Source organism: Myotis myotis, unplaced genomic scaffold (genome assembly GCF_014108235.1).
Source record: "Myotis myotis isolate mMyoMyo1 unplaced genomic scaffold, mMyoMyo1.p scaffold_m19_p_2, whole genome shotgun sequence".
Taxonomy (NCBI): domain Eukaryota; kingdom Metazoa; phylum Chordata; class Mammalia; order Chiroptera; family Vespertilionidae; genus Myotis; species Myotis myotis.
The window spans coordinates 19331476-19351681 of record NW_023416324.1 but is presented as its reverse complement, the minus strand read 5'-3'; the positions used below and the strand labels follow the sequence as shown (position 1 = coordinate 19351681).

Below are 20206 nucleotides of genomic sequence, written 5' to 3'. Positions count from 1 at the left end.
TAATTATTTTTTCTCTACATCTTTGAACAAATTTATTATATATGTATTTTAAAATATATTTTATTGATTTTTTACAGAGAGGAAGGGAGAGGGATAGAGAGTTAGAAACATCAATGAGAGAGAAACATCGATTAGCTACCTCCTACTGGGGATGTGTCTGCAACCAAGGTACATGCCCTTGACTGGAATCGAACCTGGGACCTTTCAGTCCGCAGGCTGACGCTCTATCCACTGAGCCAAACTGGTTAGGGCCAAATTTATTATATTTATAATAACTATTTTAAAGTCTTGTCTGCAAATCCCAAAATCTATTATTTCCAGGTTTCTTTCTTTCTTGTTTTTAAAAAATATATTTTATTGATTTCAGAGAAGAAAATAAGGAAGAGGGAGAGAGAGATAGAAACATCAATGAAAGAATCATTAATCGGCTGCCTCCTGCACGCCCCCTACTGGGGATCGAGCCCACAACCCAGGACCTTTCAGTCCACAGACTGACATTCTATCCACTGAGCCAAACTGGCTAGGGCTCAGACCTCTTTCTATCAACTGATTTTCTTCACTGGCTATGGGTCACATTCAGTAATTTCTGTATGTTTAGTAATTTTTTTGACAAACAAACAAAAAAAGTGAAAAGAAAAAGCACAATAAAATAAAGTTTAATTAATTTATTTTTATTCTCATTCCTCACCCCTTCCCTTTGGCAACCATCAACTTCTTCTCTAAATGAGTGTTTGTTTCGTTTATTCATTTATTTTGTGGTTTTAGAATCATATGAGATCATACAACATTTGTCTTTTTCTGTCTGACTTATTTCACTTAGGATAATACCCTCTGTTCATCCATGTTGTTCAAATGGCAAGATTTCATTCTTTTTTTTTTTTAATTGAGGAATAATATTCCAGCATGCACCCACTATCCATTCATCTACTGATGCACATCTAGGTTGCTTCCATATCTTGGCTATTATTAGTAATGCTACATTAAACATAGGACTGCATATATCTTTTCAAATTAGTGTTTTTGTTTTCTTTGGATAAATACCCAGAAGTGAAATTACAATATTGCATGGCAGTTCTATTTTTAATTTTTTGAGGAATCTCTACACTGTTTGCCAACCCTTGATTGACTCATTTATTCATTGCCAAGCATGTGCTTTTAAATCCCAGGTAGAGCTGGTAATCACCAGCCCTTCCTATGTGCTTACATGGCCTGGGGTGTTCTGGGGAGGAAAGAAATTAGAATAGAGAGAAGAAAATCTTGTGTAAATTTCATTAGCTAGAATATCATACTTCAGCCCTAACTGGATTCTTCTAATGAGAAATGAGAATGGACAAAAGAAAAGGGTCTGAGAGAACAATGTTCATCAATTAGGCTGCATAAAAGGAGGACTGAAAGAGTAAGTTTTTAGGCTGTAGCATGTATGTCTCATCTAAAACCTGACCCTAGAAGGCTAGGAATATTCTGTGTTGGTGGGAAGTTTTTTGGCACTTACAAAGAATACAACACGTATTGGGCTATGACACAAAAAATAAATAAGCGTTAGATTTTGTTGTCAGGATTACTCATGGCTCCTGTTGGAATACCTTCTTTTTAGCAGGCCTCGAATTCGAGCTGGCTATAAAAAAAAAAATACCAGACAACTAATCCTCAGTGTTGCCTGCATGTATAACACTACTGTTCTCACTTTTCCATGCTACTGGAAAGAGAATGTGTTTTTAGTCTGGGTAAGTTTCCCTTCCAAATTTTCATAGATAAGCTTTCTAATGCCATAGTTGCCACTGCTGTTTCCATTACTATGCAGTCAAAAGTCAGAAAAAAAACAATCACCTGGGCATACCTAGACTCTTTCAGGGTTACAAACTAACTTGATCTATATAATCTCTTATATCCAATACAAATTTAAAGGAGTCACATTCTATACATATATAAGTGCTAGTTTCCATAATGCATTCATACTGGACCCTGGGCTACAAGGCGGCATTAGGGCAAGCATGTCAAACTTGCGGCCCAATAATGAATATTTTTGTAGCCCAGCCAATATAACAGTATGTAAGAACAATTTTAATAAAAATTTCATAACTTGATTTTTATAATATCCTGTTATATGTAATTTTTAATGAACTACAACATTGGCTAATGACTGATTACTATAATCGTGTTGCATTCATTTCGCTTACGTGCCTCACATGCAGGCTCACCATTTCTCTCCACTAATACTAGCAGCGATATTTTAGCAGCCGATTGCCACGTCATTAGTCTTGTACTGAGTTGTTTGGTGTGTGCAACAGGAAATATTTCGCTTTCAGAGAACAAGAAAAATAGGTTTATTTGCGTTACGCTTATTTGAGCAATTATTCTGTGTCTAGTAAGTTACTGTTCAAGAAAAAATATTAATTTTTATTAAAATGTTCTATTATTTTATGTTAACGATTACTCATTTATTTCAGCTCTTTGTATTCAGCATGTCTCTATTGAAATAAACCTACATTTCTATGAAAATCAAAGCTTTTGTGTGTTTTTTTTGCAGCACACAAACTTACACCTTGTTTATTTGGCCCATGTTAGCCTGTGAGTTTGACATGCTTGCATTAGGGTGTCTTCTTGCTTCACTAAGTGAACTTACCTTGGCTTTGTCTCTCATTGAGCCTTTGCCCAACACAGAGATCTTTGCACCAGTCTCTTCTTGCAGTCTTTTGATAGTGTTCCCTTGTGGTCCAAGGATCTTCCCCACAAAATTGAACTGACAGAAAATAAAAAGAGATTTCTAAATATTCATACTCCTATGAAATATTTCCACATGTACTATCTCATTTGATCTCAACAACCCTATAAAACAGGTAGAGTTTCATTCCCATTTTACCGAAGGATATACTGATGTTGTACTGATGAAGTGATTAGCCTAAGGTTATGAAAGTGGTAGTTCCTAGAGTTGATTTTGGGATTTCAGATGTAATATCACACTGCAACCCATAGTACTTTAACATACATAAACATTTTTAAGGAAGTCACCTCAGAACACACACATGGAATCTTTGTTTAGTACTTTTTCTTTTTTTGGGGTAAACTAAATATAACTAATTGCTTTCCTGAAAAAAGGAAAAAGGAGTAGGTGGAGAAAGCACTTTTAAATTTTTTAAAAATATATATTTTATTAATTTTTTACAGAGAGGAAGGGAGAGGGATAGAGTTAGAAACATCGACGAGAGAGAAACATTGATCAGCTGCCTCCTGCACGCCCCCTACTGGGGATGTGCCTGCAACCAAGGTACATGCCCTTGTCAGGAATCGAACCTGGGACCCTTCAGTCCACAGGCCGACGCTCTATCCACTGATCCAAACCGGTTAGGGTGAGAAAGCATTTTTTTAAAAGTAAAACTTTGAGTAAAAAATACAGTTAACCACCTCTTCAAGGATTTATGCTATAACTTCCTTCATTTTGATTTCATGTCAAGAAATCTTTTGACAGAATAACTCTTTAGGTTTCATTTTTTTTTCTTTGAACTTTGAGCCGGAACAAACATTTGAGAAACCCTTTTTAATAAGATGACTGCATTTCTTTCCTGGCTATATCTATGCAATCAGTTATGGACTTACTTGTTTCAATTGCCAGAAACAAGTACACAGTATGGAAGAGAAGATTCAAAGGCTTAAGTTTCTGATGCACCACAGTCTCTGGAAGTCGTTATTAGAGCTCATGACTCACTCCTACAAAGACAACTCAGAGAAATGAGGCACTTTTTGTCTTACCTTGGGATACTGCTTGACAGGTATCAGTACCCGCTCCTTCAGCTTCATGTTCTTATGAGAAAATAAATCCAAGTAATTCTCCTCATCGTCCTTTTTTGAAAGCCCTTTCTGAATCTTCTCAATTTCTGAATAAAAGAAACAGAATTTAACTGAGTTTTGCTCTGGTGAATAAAGGTAAATTTCTAAGTCTGCATAAAGCAATAACATGGAGTACCATGTAATGACACCAAATAGTTCAGATGAATGTGCTATAACTAAAAGCACCAAAGCTTAACTTGATCAGAAAACCCAAAGCCTGCTCCTAGTAAGAGCAGTTTGCTCTTTAAACCCCACCTGAATGTCTACATTAGAGACATTCAAATGTTTCTTAGAATAAAGAGATTTAACAACATTAATGGGGAGAAATGAGGAAAAAAGGATAAATGAACTAAAAAAGCAAAAATAAAAATCTGCATCAAGAAAAAGTACAAAGTCGTATCTTGATGAAAAAATAAAAATCAATAATTTAAATATACAATGGAGAGTCCTGTTAAAATTCCAGGGACAGTAGTACTATGGACAGTAGTAGTCCTTAAGAGTTTGAAAGACCTGGTTCTTACAGTTACTCACTAATTGTGTGAGCTTTGCAAGTTATTTAATTGCTCTGAATTTTAGTTTCCTCATGTATAAAATGGAGGTGATAGCTACTTCATGAGGCTGCTAGAAAAACAGAATAAAATAACATATGTACACATGCTAATTAAAGCCCATTTCTTGAGATGTATCGACATTAGCTAGCCCAAATTCAGTCAATGTCTTTTTTTTTTAAATATATATTTTATTGATTTTTTACACAGAGGTAGGGAGAGGGAAAGAGAGTCAGAAACATCGATGAGAAACATCGATCAGCTGCCTCCTGCACACCCCCCACCGGGGATATGCCCGCAACTAAGGTACATGCCCTTGACTGGAATCGAACCCGGGACCCTTGAGTCCACAGGCTGACTGACGCTCTCTCCACTGAGCCAAACTGGTTAGGGCTTGAGATTTTAAGGCAAGGGGTCTCAAACTTTAGTATGCATCAGAATCACCTGGAGGGCTTGCTTATTAAACTAGACTGCTGGGCCAGAACCCCAATCTGGGATTTGTGTTAGGAATCTGCATTTCTAACAAGTTACCAGGTATGTTGATATTGCTGGTCTAGGGACCACACTTTGAAAACCTGGTTTGGCATAAAAATATACTACTTCAGCCCTGACTGGTTTGGCTCAGTGGATAGAGTGTCAGTCTGTGGACTGAAGGGTCCCAGGTTCGATTCCAGTCAGGGGCATGTACCTGGGTTGCGGGCACATCCCCAGTAGGAGGTGTGCAGGAGGCAGGTGATCGATGTTTCTAACTCTCTATCCCTCTCCCTTCCTCTCTGTAAAAAATCAATAAAATGTATTTTTTAAAAATATATACTACTTCAAAGACATTCTGCAAATCTAAAATCCTGACAGTTTTAAAAAGTGTTTGGACTAAGTCCAATTGTGAAGTACACAGATGAAGAAGGAAATTTACTTTGACCCTCACAGACTTCCTAAGAGTTCAGAATTTCAAACAGAAAGCTTCCTGTTTACTATAAAGCCTAATGTCAGATGTTACAGTATACAGTGAGCTAAATGACCTACTTATATCCTAGAGCACATACTCCCTTCCTTTCTGACAATTAAAACTGCTAGTCATATTCTAAGTATCCTTAACTAAACATTTACTCCTATGAGAGGAACTGTAAATGGCAGTGCCTATTTTCACTGCTTGGTATAAAAAAATCTGACCTTATAATCAACAGACTAAATGCTTCATTCAACATCTTATTTGTTTGCTATTTTACTGGTGGTAACCTCCACCCCTTCCCACCAACTGCTAATATTAACTTTTTGTAGTCACTAGGTTTTGAGTCTACCATCATCTCTGAATACATCTTTTCTTGAGTTTTTAGGCCGGAAAACGCGGTACTCAATCCTCAAAAGTTCTAAAGGGCCCTAGCTGGTTTGGCTCAGTGGATAGAGCATCAGCCTTCAGACTTAAGGGTCCCAGGTTCGATTCCAGTCAAGGGCACATGCCTGGGTTATGGGCCCGATCCCCAATGGGGGGCGAGGGGGCGTGCAGGAGACAGCCGATCAATGATTCTCTCTCATCATTGATGTTTCCATCTCTCTATTCTTCCTCTCTGAAATCAATAAAAATATATTTTTAAAAAGTTATAAAGGAATAAATGCCATACTTCATTTTATCTATGTACCTCAGTGTTTCTTAATTGCTACCATCTAGGGCAGCCGTGGGCAAACTACAGCCCTCGGGCCAAATCCGGCCCGTTTGAAATGAATAAAACTATTGAAAAAAAAGACCGTACCCTTTTATGTAATGATGTTTACTTTGAATTTATATTAGTTCACACAAACACTCCATCCATGCTTTTGTTCCGGCCCTCCGGTCCAGTTTAAGAACCCATTGTGGCCCTCGAGTCAAAAAGTTTGCCCACCCCTGATCTAGGGCCTTCAGCTATACTTTATAACACTTTCCAGAAACTTTACTTGGTTAGGGCAGGAAGACTCCAAAGTCAATTAATCTATTGTACACCTTATAGGAAGCAGGGCTACAAAAACTGAACCCAGTAGAAAGGTTTGTTTATATGCAATGTAATGCAGCCTATGAATTTAAAGCTTTCCAACAACATAGATCCTTCTGCTAGATTTTGAACTATTCAGATCTCAGAGAATCCCTTTGTCCAATTTATCTCAAAAATTTTAATATGAAAGCATTTTTTTTTGAAAATTCAGAGAACAATGATTTAAATAAAAGAGAATTGAAAAGATAAAAGAGCCTGGCTGGTGTGGTTCAGTGGTTGAGCGTCAACCTATGCACCAAGAGGTCGCTGTTTCGATTCCCTGTCAGGGCACATGCCCGGGTTGCAGGTTTGATCCTCAGCAGGGGGGTGTGCAGGAGGCAGCCGATCAATTGATGCTGATTTTTCTCTGTCATCAATGTTTCTATTTCCTTTCTCTTCCCCTCTCTCTAATATCAATAAAAAGAAAGACATTTTTAAAAATATATTTTATTGATTTTTTTACAGAGAGGAAGGGAGAGAGATAGAGAGTTAGAAACATCGATGAGAGAGAAACATCGATCAGCTGCTTCCTGCACACCCACCACTGGGGATGTACCAGCAACCACGGTACATGCTCTTGACCGGAATCGAACCTGGGACCCTTCAGTCCGCAGGCTGACGCTCTATCCACTGAGCCAAACCGGTTAGGGCAAGAAAGACTTTTTTTTTTTAAAAAAAAGGGATAAAATAATCAGGGGAGGTTAGTCTAGAAAGCAAAACATTAAGGGGCAACTTGAGTCTTCCAGAGACTTATCTTCCATGTATGGAAGGGGAAGAACTGAACATGTATTCAATGTCTACATTGTATCAAACACTGAACAATATTACCTCACTTACCCTAAAAATTAACTCAGTGAAGTAGCTAGTACAATCCCCATTTTACAACTGAGGAAACTGAAACTCAGAGAAGTTAAATTGATAAATCAGTCCAGCCAGTGTAGCTCAGTGGTTGAGCGTCAACCCATAAACCAGAGGTCATGGCTTGATTCCCGGTCAGGGAACATGCCCGGGGTTTCAGGTTTGATCCCCAGGAGGGAGCCTGCAGGAGGCAACCATAGATGATTCTCTCTCATCATTGATGTTTCTCTCTCTCTCTCTATCCTGTACCTTTCCTCTCTCTCTGAAATCAATAAAAACATATTTTTTTGTAAAAAATGATAAAGGCTATTAAAGTACCAAAGATTAAAACTAAGGCTTTCTCTAACTTCAAACCTCATACTTTTTAAAAATATATATATTTTGATTTTCTTACAGAGAGGAAACGAGAGGGATAGAGAGTTAGAAATATCGATGAGAGAGAAACATCGATCAGCTGCCTCCTGCACACCTCCTACTGGGGATGTGCCCGCAACCAAGGTACATGCCCTTGACTGGAATCGAACCGGGGACCCTTCAGTCCGCAGGCCGACACTCTATCCAATGAGCCAAACCTCAGGGCCAAAGCTCATACTTTTATTATTGCCTCTCAATGGCATGTGTGTGTCGGGGGTAGGTTTTTTAAACAAGAAAAAGCTTATTTTGTAAAATTTTGGGAAGTACAGTTTTTAACCTCAGACACTGTTATGCAGCTAAAGGCAATAAAAGGGCTCTGTGGGTGCCTCTGATGTTCAGTTACCTGATCTTTTTTTCTTTTTCAATTCTGTTTTTCTCTCCTTAGTTTCACTTCTCTTGGAGAGCTAGGAACAAGATGTAATGGGGAAAAATCAAGTAGCTTCCTAAAAATGACTTATCCTCGGGCAGAAGTACTTTCTAGACAAACTTTTTGAAACTAAGTCCTTTAAATGATCTTTGCCTGAGCCTCTAGAGACCTTGGATGTCCCATGAGCCAAAGAAAGAAAAGCTAAGGTGTAAACAACACAGAGAGGTGACCCATTTGTTTCCAAGCCAGACACTTTCAATAATCATATCTTATCCAATGTGTTCTATGTGTCAGGAATTTTGTATTGTTTCATCTTGTCTTTATAACTAGGATTATCTGCATTTAACAGAGAAACCTGGGCTCAGAAAAGTTATGTAACTTGCCAGAGATCACAAAACTAATTAGTGACAGAGCAGGTACTTAACCCCATGTCACTCCTTACATTAGATCAAATTCAACTAATCTTGTGTGGCATTTCTTTTACTCTTTTACTATAATTTAATCTTTCAACTTTTTGGTAGCTCCTGCAGATGAGAACAATTTTTAAAATGTATGTCTCAAAGGAAAGAACATGAGTTTTTAAGCTGGATAGAACTGGGTTTGATTCCCCTCTCTGCTACAAGCTTAGTGTCACCTTCAGCAAGTCATTAAACCTCTTAGTCTTCCCTTCTTACTTTATTTTATTTTTTAAAATATACTTTATTGGGTTTTTTTTACAGAGAGAAAGGGAGAGGGTAGAGTCAGAAACATCGATGAGAGAGAGAGAAACATCAATCAGCTGCCTCCTCCACACCCCTACTGGGGATGTGCCCGCAACCAAGGTACATGCCCTTGACTGGAATCGAACCTGGGACCTTTCAGTCCGCAGCTCTATCCACTGAGCCAAACCGGTTAAGGCGCTTCTGACTTAAAAAAAAAAAAAAAATTTCTCTTATTGATTTCAGAGAGGAAGGGAGAGGGAGAGAAAGAAAGATCAATGATGAGAGAGAATCATTGATTGGCTGCCTCCAGCACACCCCGCACTGGGATCAAGCCTGCAACCCAGGCATGTGCTCTTGGCGGGAATGGAACCTGGGACCCTTCAGTCCACAGGCCGACTCTATCCACGGAACCAAATTGGCTAGGGCTTCCCTTCTTACTTTTAAAGAAAATTATGGCATATTGCCCATGGTCTCCCAAATCTCTTTCTCAGGGCACAATTTAGAGTTTAGGGCCTTATTTCTTAAAAATACTTCTGAGATAATTATAGATTTATATGCAGTTGTAAAATATAACTGATCTCTGTATGCTTCACCCAGTTTTCTCTATACTTTGCATATCTACAATACAATCTCATAACCAGGAAATTAACATTATCTGTTGACTTTATTAAAATTTCACCAGTTTTATATGCACTTATTTGGGTGTGTCCTTAGTTCTATGCAGTTTAATCAGATTCATGTAACCACCACCACAAAGTACAGAGCAGTTTCATCACCAGGATTATTCTCCACTAGAGGTCCAGTGCACAAAATTTGTGCACAGGGGTGGTGGTGGTGTGTGTGTGTGTGTCCCCACAGCCTGGCCTGCACCCTCTCGCAGTCTGGGAGCCCTTGGGGGATGTCCGACTGGCGGCTTAGGCCCGCTCCCCACCACCACCACTGTGCTCGCCAGCCATGAGCCCAGCTCAGGGCTCTGGCTGAGCAGCACTCCCCTGTGGAAGTGCACTGACCACCAGGGGCCAGCTCCTGCACTGAGTGTCTGCCCCCTGGTGGTCAGTACGCTTCATAGTGACCAGCAGCCATTTATTTATTTATTTTTCTTTATTGATTAAGGTATTACATATGATCTTATTAGCCTCTTATTATATAGGATGCTATACACTTTTACAGCCACAGTCCCTTCCCTCTATTTCTCCCTCACCATTAGCAACCACTAATCTGTTCTCCATCTCTTATTATTTTGTCTTTTCAAGAATGTAAAATTAACCCTGGCCAGGTAGCTCAGTTGGTTAGACAGTCATCCTGATAAGCCAAGGTTACACGTACCATCCCATCAGGTCACATTCAAGAATCAACCAATAAATGCATAAATAAGTGGAACAAAATTGATATTTCTTTCTCCTTTTCCCTCTCTCTTAAGAAACAAGTAGAATGTTAAATTGGTGGAATTACACAGTATGTAACCTTTGAAGATTATTTTCACTCCGTATAATTCTCTCAAGATATACACAAATTGTTGCATTCATCAATATGTCATTTCTTTTTATTGCTGAGCAGTCTTCCACGGTATGGATATACCATGCTTTATTCACCTATTGGAGACATATGGTTTTGTTTTTGCCTATTATGAATAAAGCTGCTATGAACATTCATGCACAGGTGAACCTAAGTTTTTATTTTTCTGGGATAAGTGCTTAAAGTGCAATTGCTGCCCTAACTGGTTTGGCTCAGTGGACAGAGCGTTGACCTGCGGACTCAAGGGTCCCAGGTTTGATTCTAGTCAAGGGCATGTACTTTGGTTGCCGACACAACCCTGGTGGGGAGTGTGCAGGAGGCAGCTGATTGATGTTTCTCTCTCATCGATGTTTCTAATTCTCTCTCCCTCTCCCTTCCTCTCTGTGAAAAATCAATAAAGTATATATTTTTTTAAAAAGTGCAATTGCTAAGTCATAAACATGTTTAGTTTTATAAAAAACTGCTTTATCAGATACATTTTCAAGATTTCTCCATGTTGTTGCATGTAGCTGTAGTTTTTATTTTCATTGCCGTATACTAGTAATTCATTTTGAAAATCTCATAGTATCCAATCAATGGTGAAACAAGTTGTAGCATTTTGTGAACAAGGTGCACTATTTTAATGAATGAAGCATTCATGTGCAAAAGTTTCTTTGGGCATATTTCTAGAATGGCATGGTTGAATTTTAAGGAATTTGAATGTTCAACTTTTAAATGAAATGCCAAATTGTTATGCAAAGTGGCTAATACTTCCACCAGCAATGTAATTCACATTCTCTCACGTTCTTGTTGCTTAACTTGTCAATACAGGTTTTCATCATTTTCCTATCTTGAAAAATTTTTTTTCTCATTTATTCTTTTTTAAAATCCTCACCCGATAACATATATATTGATTTTTAGAGAGAAGAAGGAAGGGAGAGAGAGAGGGAGGGAGAAAGGGAGGTTGCCTTCTGTATGCGCCCTGACCAGGTATTGAATCTGCAACCTCTTGGCATATGGGACACTCCACCAACTGAGCTACGCGCCAGGGCTCATATACTCTTTGTATTCGATCAAACTTTTATGCTTCCCAGTCTTCGTGGGGTGGTCTTATATAGTAGGTGTTTTGTGGGAACCAGTGGTGCAGTCTCTTAGATCTCCTGATTTGGGTGCTCTAGAAATGCCCCTTGCTTGAGTCACTTGAGTTCTCCTGTTGTAACTGGGTCTTGAATGTTGTCGTCCCATTCGTGGATGGAATCTCCTCTCAGGCTGGCTTCACTTACTCTTTAAAGCTACTTTACATTCAACACGTCACATTAAAAAAAGTAAATCCAGTTTGAATTAGTTTGGAAAATGCAAAAAAATCAACATGTTAATTTAAAAATTCTGTCATTTTGCTCGGCCGGTATGGCTCAGAGGTTGAGGTTCGATTCCCGGTCAGGGCACATGCCTGGGTTACGGACTCCATCCCAAGTGGGGAAGCATACAGGAGGCAGCTGATCAATTATTCTCTCTCCCCCTTCCTCTCTTAAATCAATAAAAATATTTTTTAAAAAAATTTTGTCATCTTGTCCTGGCCAGGTAGCTTAGTTGGTTGGAGCATCATCCCGATGTACCAAGGTTGTGTATTTGATCTCTGGTTAGGGCACATACAAGAATCAACCAATGATGCCCGGCTGGCGTGGCTCAGTGGTTGAGTGTTGACCTATGAACCAGAGGTCACAGTTTGATTCCCAGTCAGGGCACATGCCTGGGTTGGGGCCTGATCCCCAGTGTGGGGTGTACAGCCAATCAATGATTCTCTCTTATCATTGATGTTTCTACCTCTCTCTCCCTCTCCCTTCCTTTCTGAAATCAATAAAAATATATTAAAAAAAAGAATCAACCAATGAATGCATCAGTGGAACAACAAAATTGATGCTTTTCTCTTTCTTCCTTTCTCTCTCTCAAAATCAATTTTAAAAAATTTTAAATAAAAATTCTGTAATCTTTGTAACACTAGTTCCTCCTCCACACCCTCCCCCCCTTTTAGGAAATGACATATTTCTCTTTTTATTCAGATATTCATCACCTTCAGTAAAATTTTAAGTTGACAATATGATCACAATATTCCTTATCTGTAAGATTAAGATAAAAATTCTTTCTGCCTCAGAGAATGGCCAGGAAGGTTGAATTATGAGTAGCATGGCACATGTTACATGCTCTACAAAGGTTAAATATTATTGTTATTGTTATGATTATTCACATACATTTTGAACTGATTTTCATTGCTTGTCCCAAGGTATTTGATACTATTCTAAAAATGAGATCATTTTGTCAATTCTTTTCTAATGTTAGAGTAGAAACCTACTGATTTGTACATCTTTAACTTGCAATCAACCACATCACTGACCACTTTTCAAGGTAAACTATCATGACGTTGTTGCAAACAGTGAGTGATAACTCTGCCTTTCTTTCCTAATATTTACACTTATATCTGTATTTGGTCTATAATTTCTTTGCAATTCCACTTTCTGGTTTAAATAGCTCTTCTAGCCCTATAGAATGAAATAGGAACATCTAGATATATTTTTATAGTGTATTATAAATAAAATAAAGGAGTTAACTAATTTGAAATTCCAATAAACTTTGCAAATGTTCTATACTGTGTGATTTTGTAAGATAGATTTCTGAGTATCCTTTCAAGATCTGGGGATTGTTACTCTATCAAATGTTTACTGATTCCTGAGTTATTTACACTAACTTATATTTTCCTAATTGTAGAAAGTAGAAAAAGAACAGTGATACGCTTAAAAGCATATTGTTTATTATGTAAGCATTTAACACAAATTATAAATTATTTTTGTCTCAGAAAGCAAGCATGGGTATACCGAGTCCTTGCATGTCTGCAAATGCATTTGTCATCATAGTTAAATGTCAACCTGTCTAGTAAGGTCTATATTCACAACCCAAATCCCTTAGAACTGTGTTATTTTTCCATCATGAAATGAAGATGAATATCCATTCATCAAATATTTAGTAAGAAGCCACTGTGTGTGTGTGGCACTCTTCAAGGAACAGGAGATATAGTGTAAACAAAGGAGACAAAAGATCCCTGTCCTGGTGCAGCTGACATTCTAGCTATGAAGGAGAAGGGGTGGTCAACAAACACATAACTACAATATATAATGAATGCATCAGATGCTGAGAAGTGCAAAGTAAAGCCGGGTAAGGGACAGGGAGAGCTACGTGAATAGTGAAGGAAGAGTGGTCTGGGTCTTGCCGCAGATCTTTGAAAATGGGCAGAGGTACCTCAGTCACTGACCCAAGTGCTAGGCTCTGCTCTATGGGCTTTCTTTTTCTGTATCTTGGCCTTGTCATCTTCACTGCCCTGTTCTAGTACTCTGATGCATTCAAAATGATTTTATAATATTTTGTCTAAGTAGTACAAAAAATATATTTTTTTAATCCTTATCTGAGGATATGTTTTCACTGATTTCAGAGAGAGGAGAAGGTGGTGGGCAGGGGGAGAGACAAAGGGGGGAAGAGAGAAACATCTATTAGCATGCACCCCCACAGGAGATTGCACCGGAAACCTTTTGGTGTATGTACAATGCTCTACTGAGCTACACAGCCAGGGCCTATATATATTATATTAATTGCACAGAGAGGAGAGGAAGAGAGAGGTAGAAACCTCAATTAACAAGAGAGTCACTGATCAGCTGCCTCCTTCATGCCCCACACTGGGGATGGAGCCCATAACCCAGGCATGTGCCCTGACCAGAAATCAAACCACAACCTCCTGGTCGTCCCTCAACCTCTGAGCCACATAGGCCAGGTCCAAAATATTTTCTTAAGTACAATTTGTTGCAGGTACTATAGTGGAGGCGTGGAGAGGGTTAAGTGTGTGGATTCAGACTCAGACTGATTTCAAATCCTAGTTATGCTGTTTACTAACTTTGTTGCCTTGGCTAATTTAATCTCTGTATGCATGGTTCTCTCATTTGTAAAAGTGAGGATAAATAAGAGTAACTTCATAGTATTGTCCTGAAGACTAAATATTTGATGTTAAGTGCTTAGACCAGTGCCTGGACAGTTAAGTGTTAGCTGTATATTTCTTACCGTTTCATTATCAGAGCTTAAATACCACTATTCTGTCTTCTCAGTCTCTTACTTTCTTGTAGTTGATTACCTTCACTACAATCCCTTTTCCAGATCATTCAAAAATACCTTAAAAGTTAGGTTCAACATATACCAAGATTTCCCACGCTAAGAAATATACATAGTCTGGTTCTTAATAAACAAGAATTACCTTAATCTCATTTATCCAATTGAATTTGTTTGGTTAAAAAAAAACAACAACACATTAAAAAGCCCACGTTAAAAAAATTAAAGAGCACTGTATTTTCATACCATATTTAACCATGAATTTACACATAGAAGGAAATGGTGGTGACAAACTGTTATCTAATAATTATAGGTCAAAGGGAACTGTGCTAGCGCTTTACACATCATTTAATCCTCACAACTCACTATCCCACTTTACAGTTGAGGTTGCTGAGGTAGGGAGTGTTTCCCAAGAGTAGGTAACTACTTAAGGGTCAGAATTAAACCAACAGCTTCAAGTCCTAAAGTTTGATATTTTAGTCTCACAAATTTTACTTGGACTAATTAAAGATTTGAGAAAATAAAAACCAGACGACTAAGTCAACTTTTACCACTTAGTCTAACATTCCTAAATCTGCATGTACTTGCTTTCAAATTCAGTCACCTGGTGTTTGCTATATGCAAGGCAATCTGAAAACTATAAAGATAAAAAGCATTCCTTGCTCTCAGAAAGCTTGCCGGAAGAACACAATGAACAAACAATCCAACTGTGTTACAGAACGGCAAAGCACTGAGTTGAAAATGAAGCACTTTAAATATTCTTAGTTTGCCTTTTTTAAAGACCCCCCCTCACCAATGTTTGGAGATAGAGAACAAAGGGAGGGAAATGTTTTCCTAACGACCTGTCCATTGTATCAACCTTGCCGGAGTCCAACCATTCAGTGTTGAAGGCTGCGAATTTTTACCTAATAAAACTTAGGTATCATACGAAATACTTATTACAACAACGTTTCAACCACAAGTGAGGGCGAAACGGCCGGCTTTAGGGAGAAAGCAGAGCGACTAGGTAATTGGCCAGTGCCGAGCAGGAAAGGAGCACTCGTCTGCGGACAATAGAGAACAAAGACGACGATCCCTCCTCTATTTCACTACCGAAGCAAAAACAAACAGAAAGACCAAGCCTTTCAGGAGCGTGCATCGTGCAACTTCTTCCATTTCCGTCCATCTCGTTGGGGAACGTCGTGCAACCACCCTTTACCACCCTCCACCCCATTTTCCCTGTGTTAGGGTTACTTTTCTCCTTGAATGATGGCGAACACACGTAGTAAAAATAAAGGTGTCCGATCTCCCGGCTCTGTCATTATCGTATGTGCCGAAATCAGAAATCCGATTAGGAAAAACCTTAAGCGTCGATTCCCACAGGTTGCTCCTGCCTGGGAGAAACTTAAGCTCATTCCCGCGGAGTCCGGCCCGGACCCAGCGGCCCCGGCGCGCTGGACAGGGCACTCCGGCCTCTCCCCAGCTCGCCCTCCCACGGCCCCTTCCTGCTCCGGCAATCTTCACCTCCTACACTCTCGGCTGAGGTGCCTACCGCTACCCACAGTCAAAAAAAAAAAAAGAAAAAAAGCTCTCCCTTTGCGGGAAGGGGAGTTAAAGGTGCGTTTCTGGAAGAATCTGAACACTTGGGGCCCGGGGCAGCTGCGCGAGGTGGGCGGGGGAGGGTCGGCCAGGGGGCGGGGAGCGGAGCACGACCCGTCCACATCTTGGCGCTAGGAGATCCCGAGCCCCCTGCGGGCCTCCGCTGCAGCCCGGACGTTCTCCTCCGCACCCCCGGCGGGACGGGAACACGAAATCCAGGCTCCCCGACATGAGCGCGAGAGAAGGGGAGCAGACGGCCGCCTCGGTCTCCAGGGGGCGGGAAGCAAGGGGAACAAAGCCGCTGGCCACCCATGCGGCCGGGCGGCCCGGAAGGACCGGGGAGGCCCGCTTACCTGCCGTCAGCAGCTGCATGGCGTGAGTGAAGGACGGGTCGAGCGAGTCCTTCTCAGCCATGAGTTCGGGCAGGTACTTGTTCTCCGGCTCCATCTTGACCGAGGCAGTGGCTGAGGGGGGCAGCAGCGGGGTCGGCGCCGGACCGCCCACTGTCGCGTCGGGACCTGTGGCCGAGGGCGGCAGCAGCGGTGGCGGCTGCGTGGCGGGCGAGGCCCGGGCGGCCCCCCGGGACCCTCCTCCGCCTCCCCGGGACCGGTGAGGCAGCGGCGGCTGCCGGGACGGCGCCTGACGCACCGAGGGGTGGGCACCCGAGGGGTCCATGGAGCCGCTGCGGCCGGAGGACCGGCTCATGCGCGCGGCGGGGTCGTCCCGGCGCTGCATCGGGGAGGATGTGCGATCGAGAAAGCGAGAAAGCGGCGCGGCGGCGGCGGAGGCCTCGGAGGCGGTTGGCGGGGGTGGAAGAGCGGGAGCGACGCCGACCGAAGCCGACCCGAGCGACCCAGCGAAGGAGAGCACCGGAAATGAGGCGGCGCGCGTGCGCAGCCGGGCCCCGGCACCGCCCTTGGGTCTCTCGGTGGAGAACAAAGTCCCCAGCCGTCCTCGGCGCCTGCGCACCGGCCGCGGAACCCAGCGCCGTCGCCTTCCCGCTCCCCCGCTACCCTCCGAGCCCGCCCGGCCGGAGCCTCGTGCGCGTGCGCGGGCGGCCGCGGGCTTCTTCGTTCGTTTTCTTTCCCACGTGACTCAGCGCTAGCGGGACACGCGTCTCCGCCCCCAGCGCGCGGACGGGGCGGGGGCTGTGGAATGTCTTTGTCTGCGCGCGGGCCGCGGAGTGCGGGGCGGAAGACCTGTTACTCGCGGGGCCACCCCCCCACCCCCCCCAACGGCCAAGCCGCCGACGGGGGCTGCGCTCAATGGCTGGGGCGAGGTCACTGCCGTGTGGAAATGAAGAGACAAGCGTGGGGAACGGCGGGTGGAGGGTGCGGGGGAGGGGTGGCGGGAAGAAGAGAGAATTGAGGTTGTTCAGGCGGGAAGATTGGACGGAGAGAGCCTGAACTGGGAGCGGGGCAGAGCGGGCACAGGGGAGGGTAGGGGGGAGGAAGGGGCAGCTAAGCGAGTCTGACGCCAGGAGGAGGGGTGGAGGTGGGGCATTGGGAGACATGAACTAAGAGATGCGCAACAGAGTGGGGCAGAGGCCAGGTCCTGAATCCATGACGGTTGCATCCTTAGGGTGACTCCTCCTGGTGGGAGTGCTAGGCCTCCTGCCTCTGTTGGGCCCCTCGCCATGGGTTATTCCAAACTCGCCCAGAGAGCCCCTTACCACTGGCTGTCGAGGCCAAGGTGTGTGGTCGCCTCCCGCATCATTCTCATTCTGGGTGCTATATATACCAACGTGCGCCTTCTCTAACCTTTCCATAGGTTTTTTGTTTCCCCCATTCAAAGCACCCCCCTTTTCCTTCTGGATCAGTTTCCCAAATATGCCCATGCAAACGCATTTCTGAAAAATGTCTTCTGGGTGCCTGGAAACTTGATTTTTGGATCTGAAGCTTAGACACCTTCAACTAGGAAACATGAAGCCCTGGTTACCTCCTTGTGGGTGGGGGAGAGACGTCCCCCACAGAAATTAGAACAAAACACAAGTCCATAAATTATCTTATGTATATTATACAGATATAGTTCCAGTGTCTGGTGCAGTACTTTACTTTGAGGTCACAAAGGTAGTTTATAATGAAGTAGAATAAAAAATGTTTTAAATAATTGTAATGAAAAAACTGTAATGTGACAAGTGCCAAAAGATAAGCAAATATTAAGTGAGATTGCAGTTCGTAGCACAAGATAGATTTCAGACAGGGAGAATGAGTTCCAGGAAAATGGAAATGTGAAAAAATGAGCAGAGATGAGCCTGTCAGAGATACCTTTAAGGAGTAATCCAGTTTCGACTGTGAAGAAATAGGTGGGTTGAGGCAACAAATGCATTGCAGGAGGGGATAGGGGGCAAAGAGGATTTATAGCTCCCTTGCAATTCATTCCTGCTGCTGTCCTTGAAAATTCTATTTGGATGGTGGTGTTACGAATGGCTGAAGTGTCCTTGCTCTGTAATGAGATGCCCAGATGGAGGTACCCTGAAGCTGAGCCTAATAAAACTTTGATAAAGAAGAGTCTGAGAAGGAGCTGGGTTTCTAGACCAGAATCAACATTCTTACAGGATGGCTGCCAAACTTCTACTTACTTTCTCTGTGGGTTGGGTTGAGGGGAGGTTTGAGCCCTTCTTTCCAGTGAGACACACAAAAGGTAAATCTCTAAAGCCATGGTTGTGCGGCTGCAGTGTACTCACCTGCTAGTGATGCAGCGGCTTTCCACTGTGGAGGGAGGGTGGAGGGGGTGGGGGTGAACCCTTCCATGGGGGTAGGGAAGAATAATTCCTGTCCTGAGAGCCGAGAGGTCTGGAGTTCATTTGTGTTGACCACCCTATGCTGTCTCAGGCTCTCCTGAAAGCACTAGTATTAAAAGTATGGCCTTGTGAAAACACTGACTTTGAAGTGAGGCAGACAAATTCGAATCCAGCAATGCCTTGTCCTTGCTGTGTGTCATTAGGAAAAACCACAACCTAGCTGAGCCTTAGTGTCCTCCTTTATAAAGTGGAGATAATGACACCTACCTTGCACAATTGTTGTGAACATTAACAAATGCCAGTGTAAACCTCTTGACAGTAGGGCTTGTAAGCAGACGTTATTAATAATCATTATGACGCCATTTAGAGCCGAATGAAGAGTTTTGGGAGCTCATGCTGGCTGTGGATCTGAAAGGCCTGCTCTCTTATCTCTCTCACTTCCACGGACTATAGCTAGACTTTGTTCTGGAGCAGGGAGGTTCCAAAAAGACTAAGTTTCTTGGACCCTATTTCCTTCCATAATCCAGACACTATGGCATAGAGTGCAGGAGCAATTGAGAGCATTGTGGTTCAGATGGCGTTAAGGCCAAAGCTGGCTCTTCCATTACTTAACCTTGCTCATCCTCCGTTTCCTCCTAGATAAGGCAGGGCTCCTAACAAGGACTACCCCAGGACTGATAGGATTAGATGGGAGTGCCTCCGTAAAGCACTAAGCCAGGAGCTGCCAATTAGTAGCTGCTTGATAACCAAAAGAGGCCATTGTTATTATTACTTCACATGTGTATTGAGTAGCTTATTTCAGACTTTCACTTTCATGTGAGTCCTTAACATGCAGGCTGGAAAGGACTGCAGTTTGCCTGACCTGTCTGATCACCACGGATCTGCCTCCCCTGCTTCGCAACCAGTTCCCAGGAGAAGGGCTCCAGCCCTGGGCAGGAGAGTTTCAAGGGTGTAGTTTATCTGTTCAATCTTAAACACCTACTTGGTGCCAAATATGTGGAGGATGGAGAAGGACACGGGAGACTTAGATTCAGCATTTTAAAATGTTTTTCCAAGATTTTTTTTTAAATCACAAAAAATAAACCTTTAGCTTTAAGAAAAATCCAACCATAATAAGGGCATGAAGTAAAAAGTAAAATTCCCCCCAAAACCTCGCCCATTCACTTGACTGGCAATTCTTTAAAGATACTACTATTCAGGGGCTGCTTGTGTGTCTAGACATTTTAACACATCTATATGCAAGTCTATCCTTTTTGTTTCAAACACAGACTGTAGTATTTTATACAGTTTTTTTTAAAAATTTGTTTTTAAATGAAATATTCTAGTCACCTTTCCTTGTCAGTATATATAAGTCTGTAAGTCATGGTCACATAGTATTATAGTGAGCTCTTTTAACTAGTTCACTTCTGATAGAACTATAGGTTGATTCCAATTTCTTCAGTGTTGCAAACCATACTGCAATGAGCATCACTATACAGAACATTTTTGTGCATAGTATCAATAGATCTATAGGAGAATTCCTAGAAATG

General features: G+C 42.0%; 1 protein-coding gene across 4 annotated transcripts in view; it reads right to left on the bottom strand.

Moving 5' to 3' along the window:
* The window catches only part of KHDRBS1 (KH RNA binding domain containing, signal transduction associated 1), a 38964-nt gene extending 22029 nt beyond the window's left edge, over window positions 1-16935 (bottom strand). Inside the window, exons 1-3 of one of the 4 annotated variants that reach the window (XR_004974408.1) lie at window positions 16288-16934; window positions 3748-3872; window positions 2624-2740 (exon numbers count right to left, since the gene is read on the bottom strand). Coding sequence is in view for 2 of the 4 variants with exons in the window: in XM_036352652.1 (XP_036208545.1) it covers window positions 2624-2740; window positions 3748-3872; window positions 16288-16669 (624 nt within the window). In the remaining 2 variants the exon portion in view is untranslated. Of the gene's footprint in view, window positions 1-2623; window positions 2741-3747; window positions 3873-16287 lie in introns of all 4 variants that reach the window. The other 3 variants (XR_004974407.1, XM_036352652.1, XM_036352653.1) reach the window with 3 other exon arrangements.
* Window positions 16936-20206: the final 3271 nt, after the last annotated feature.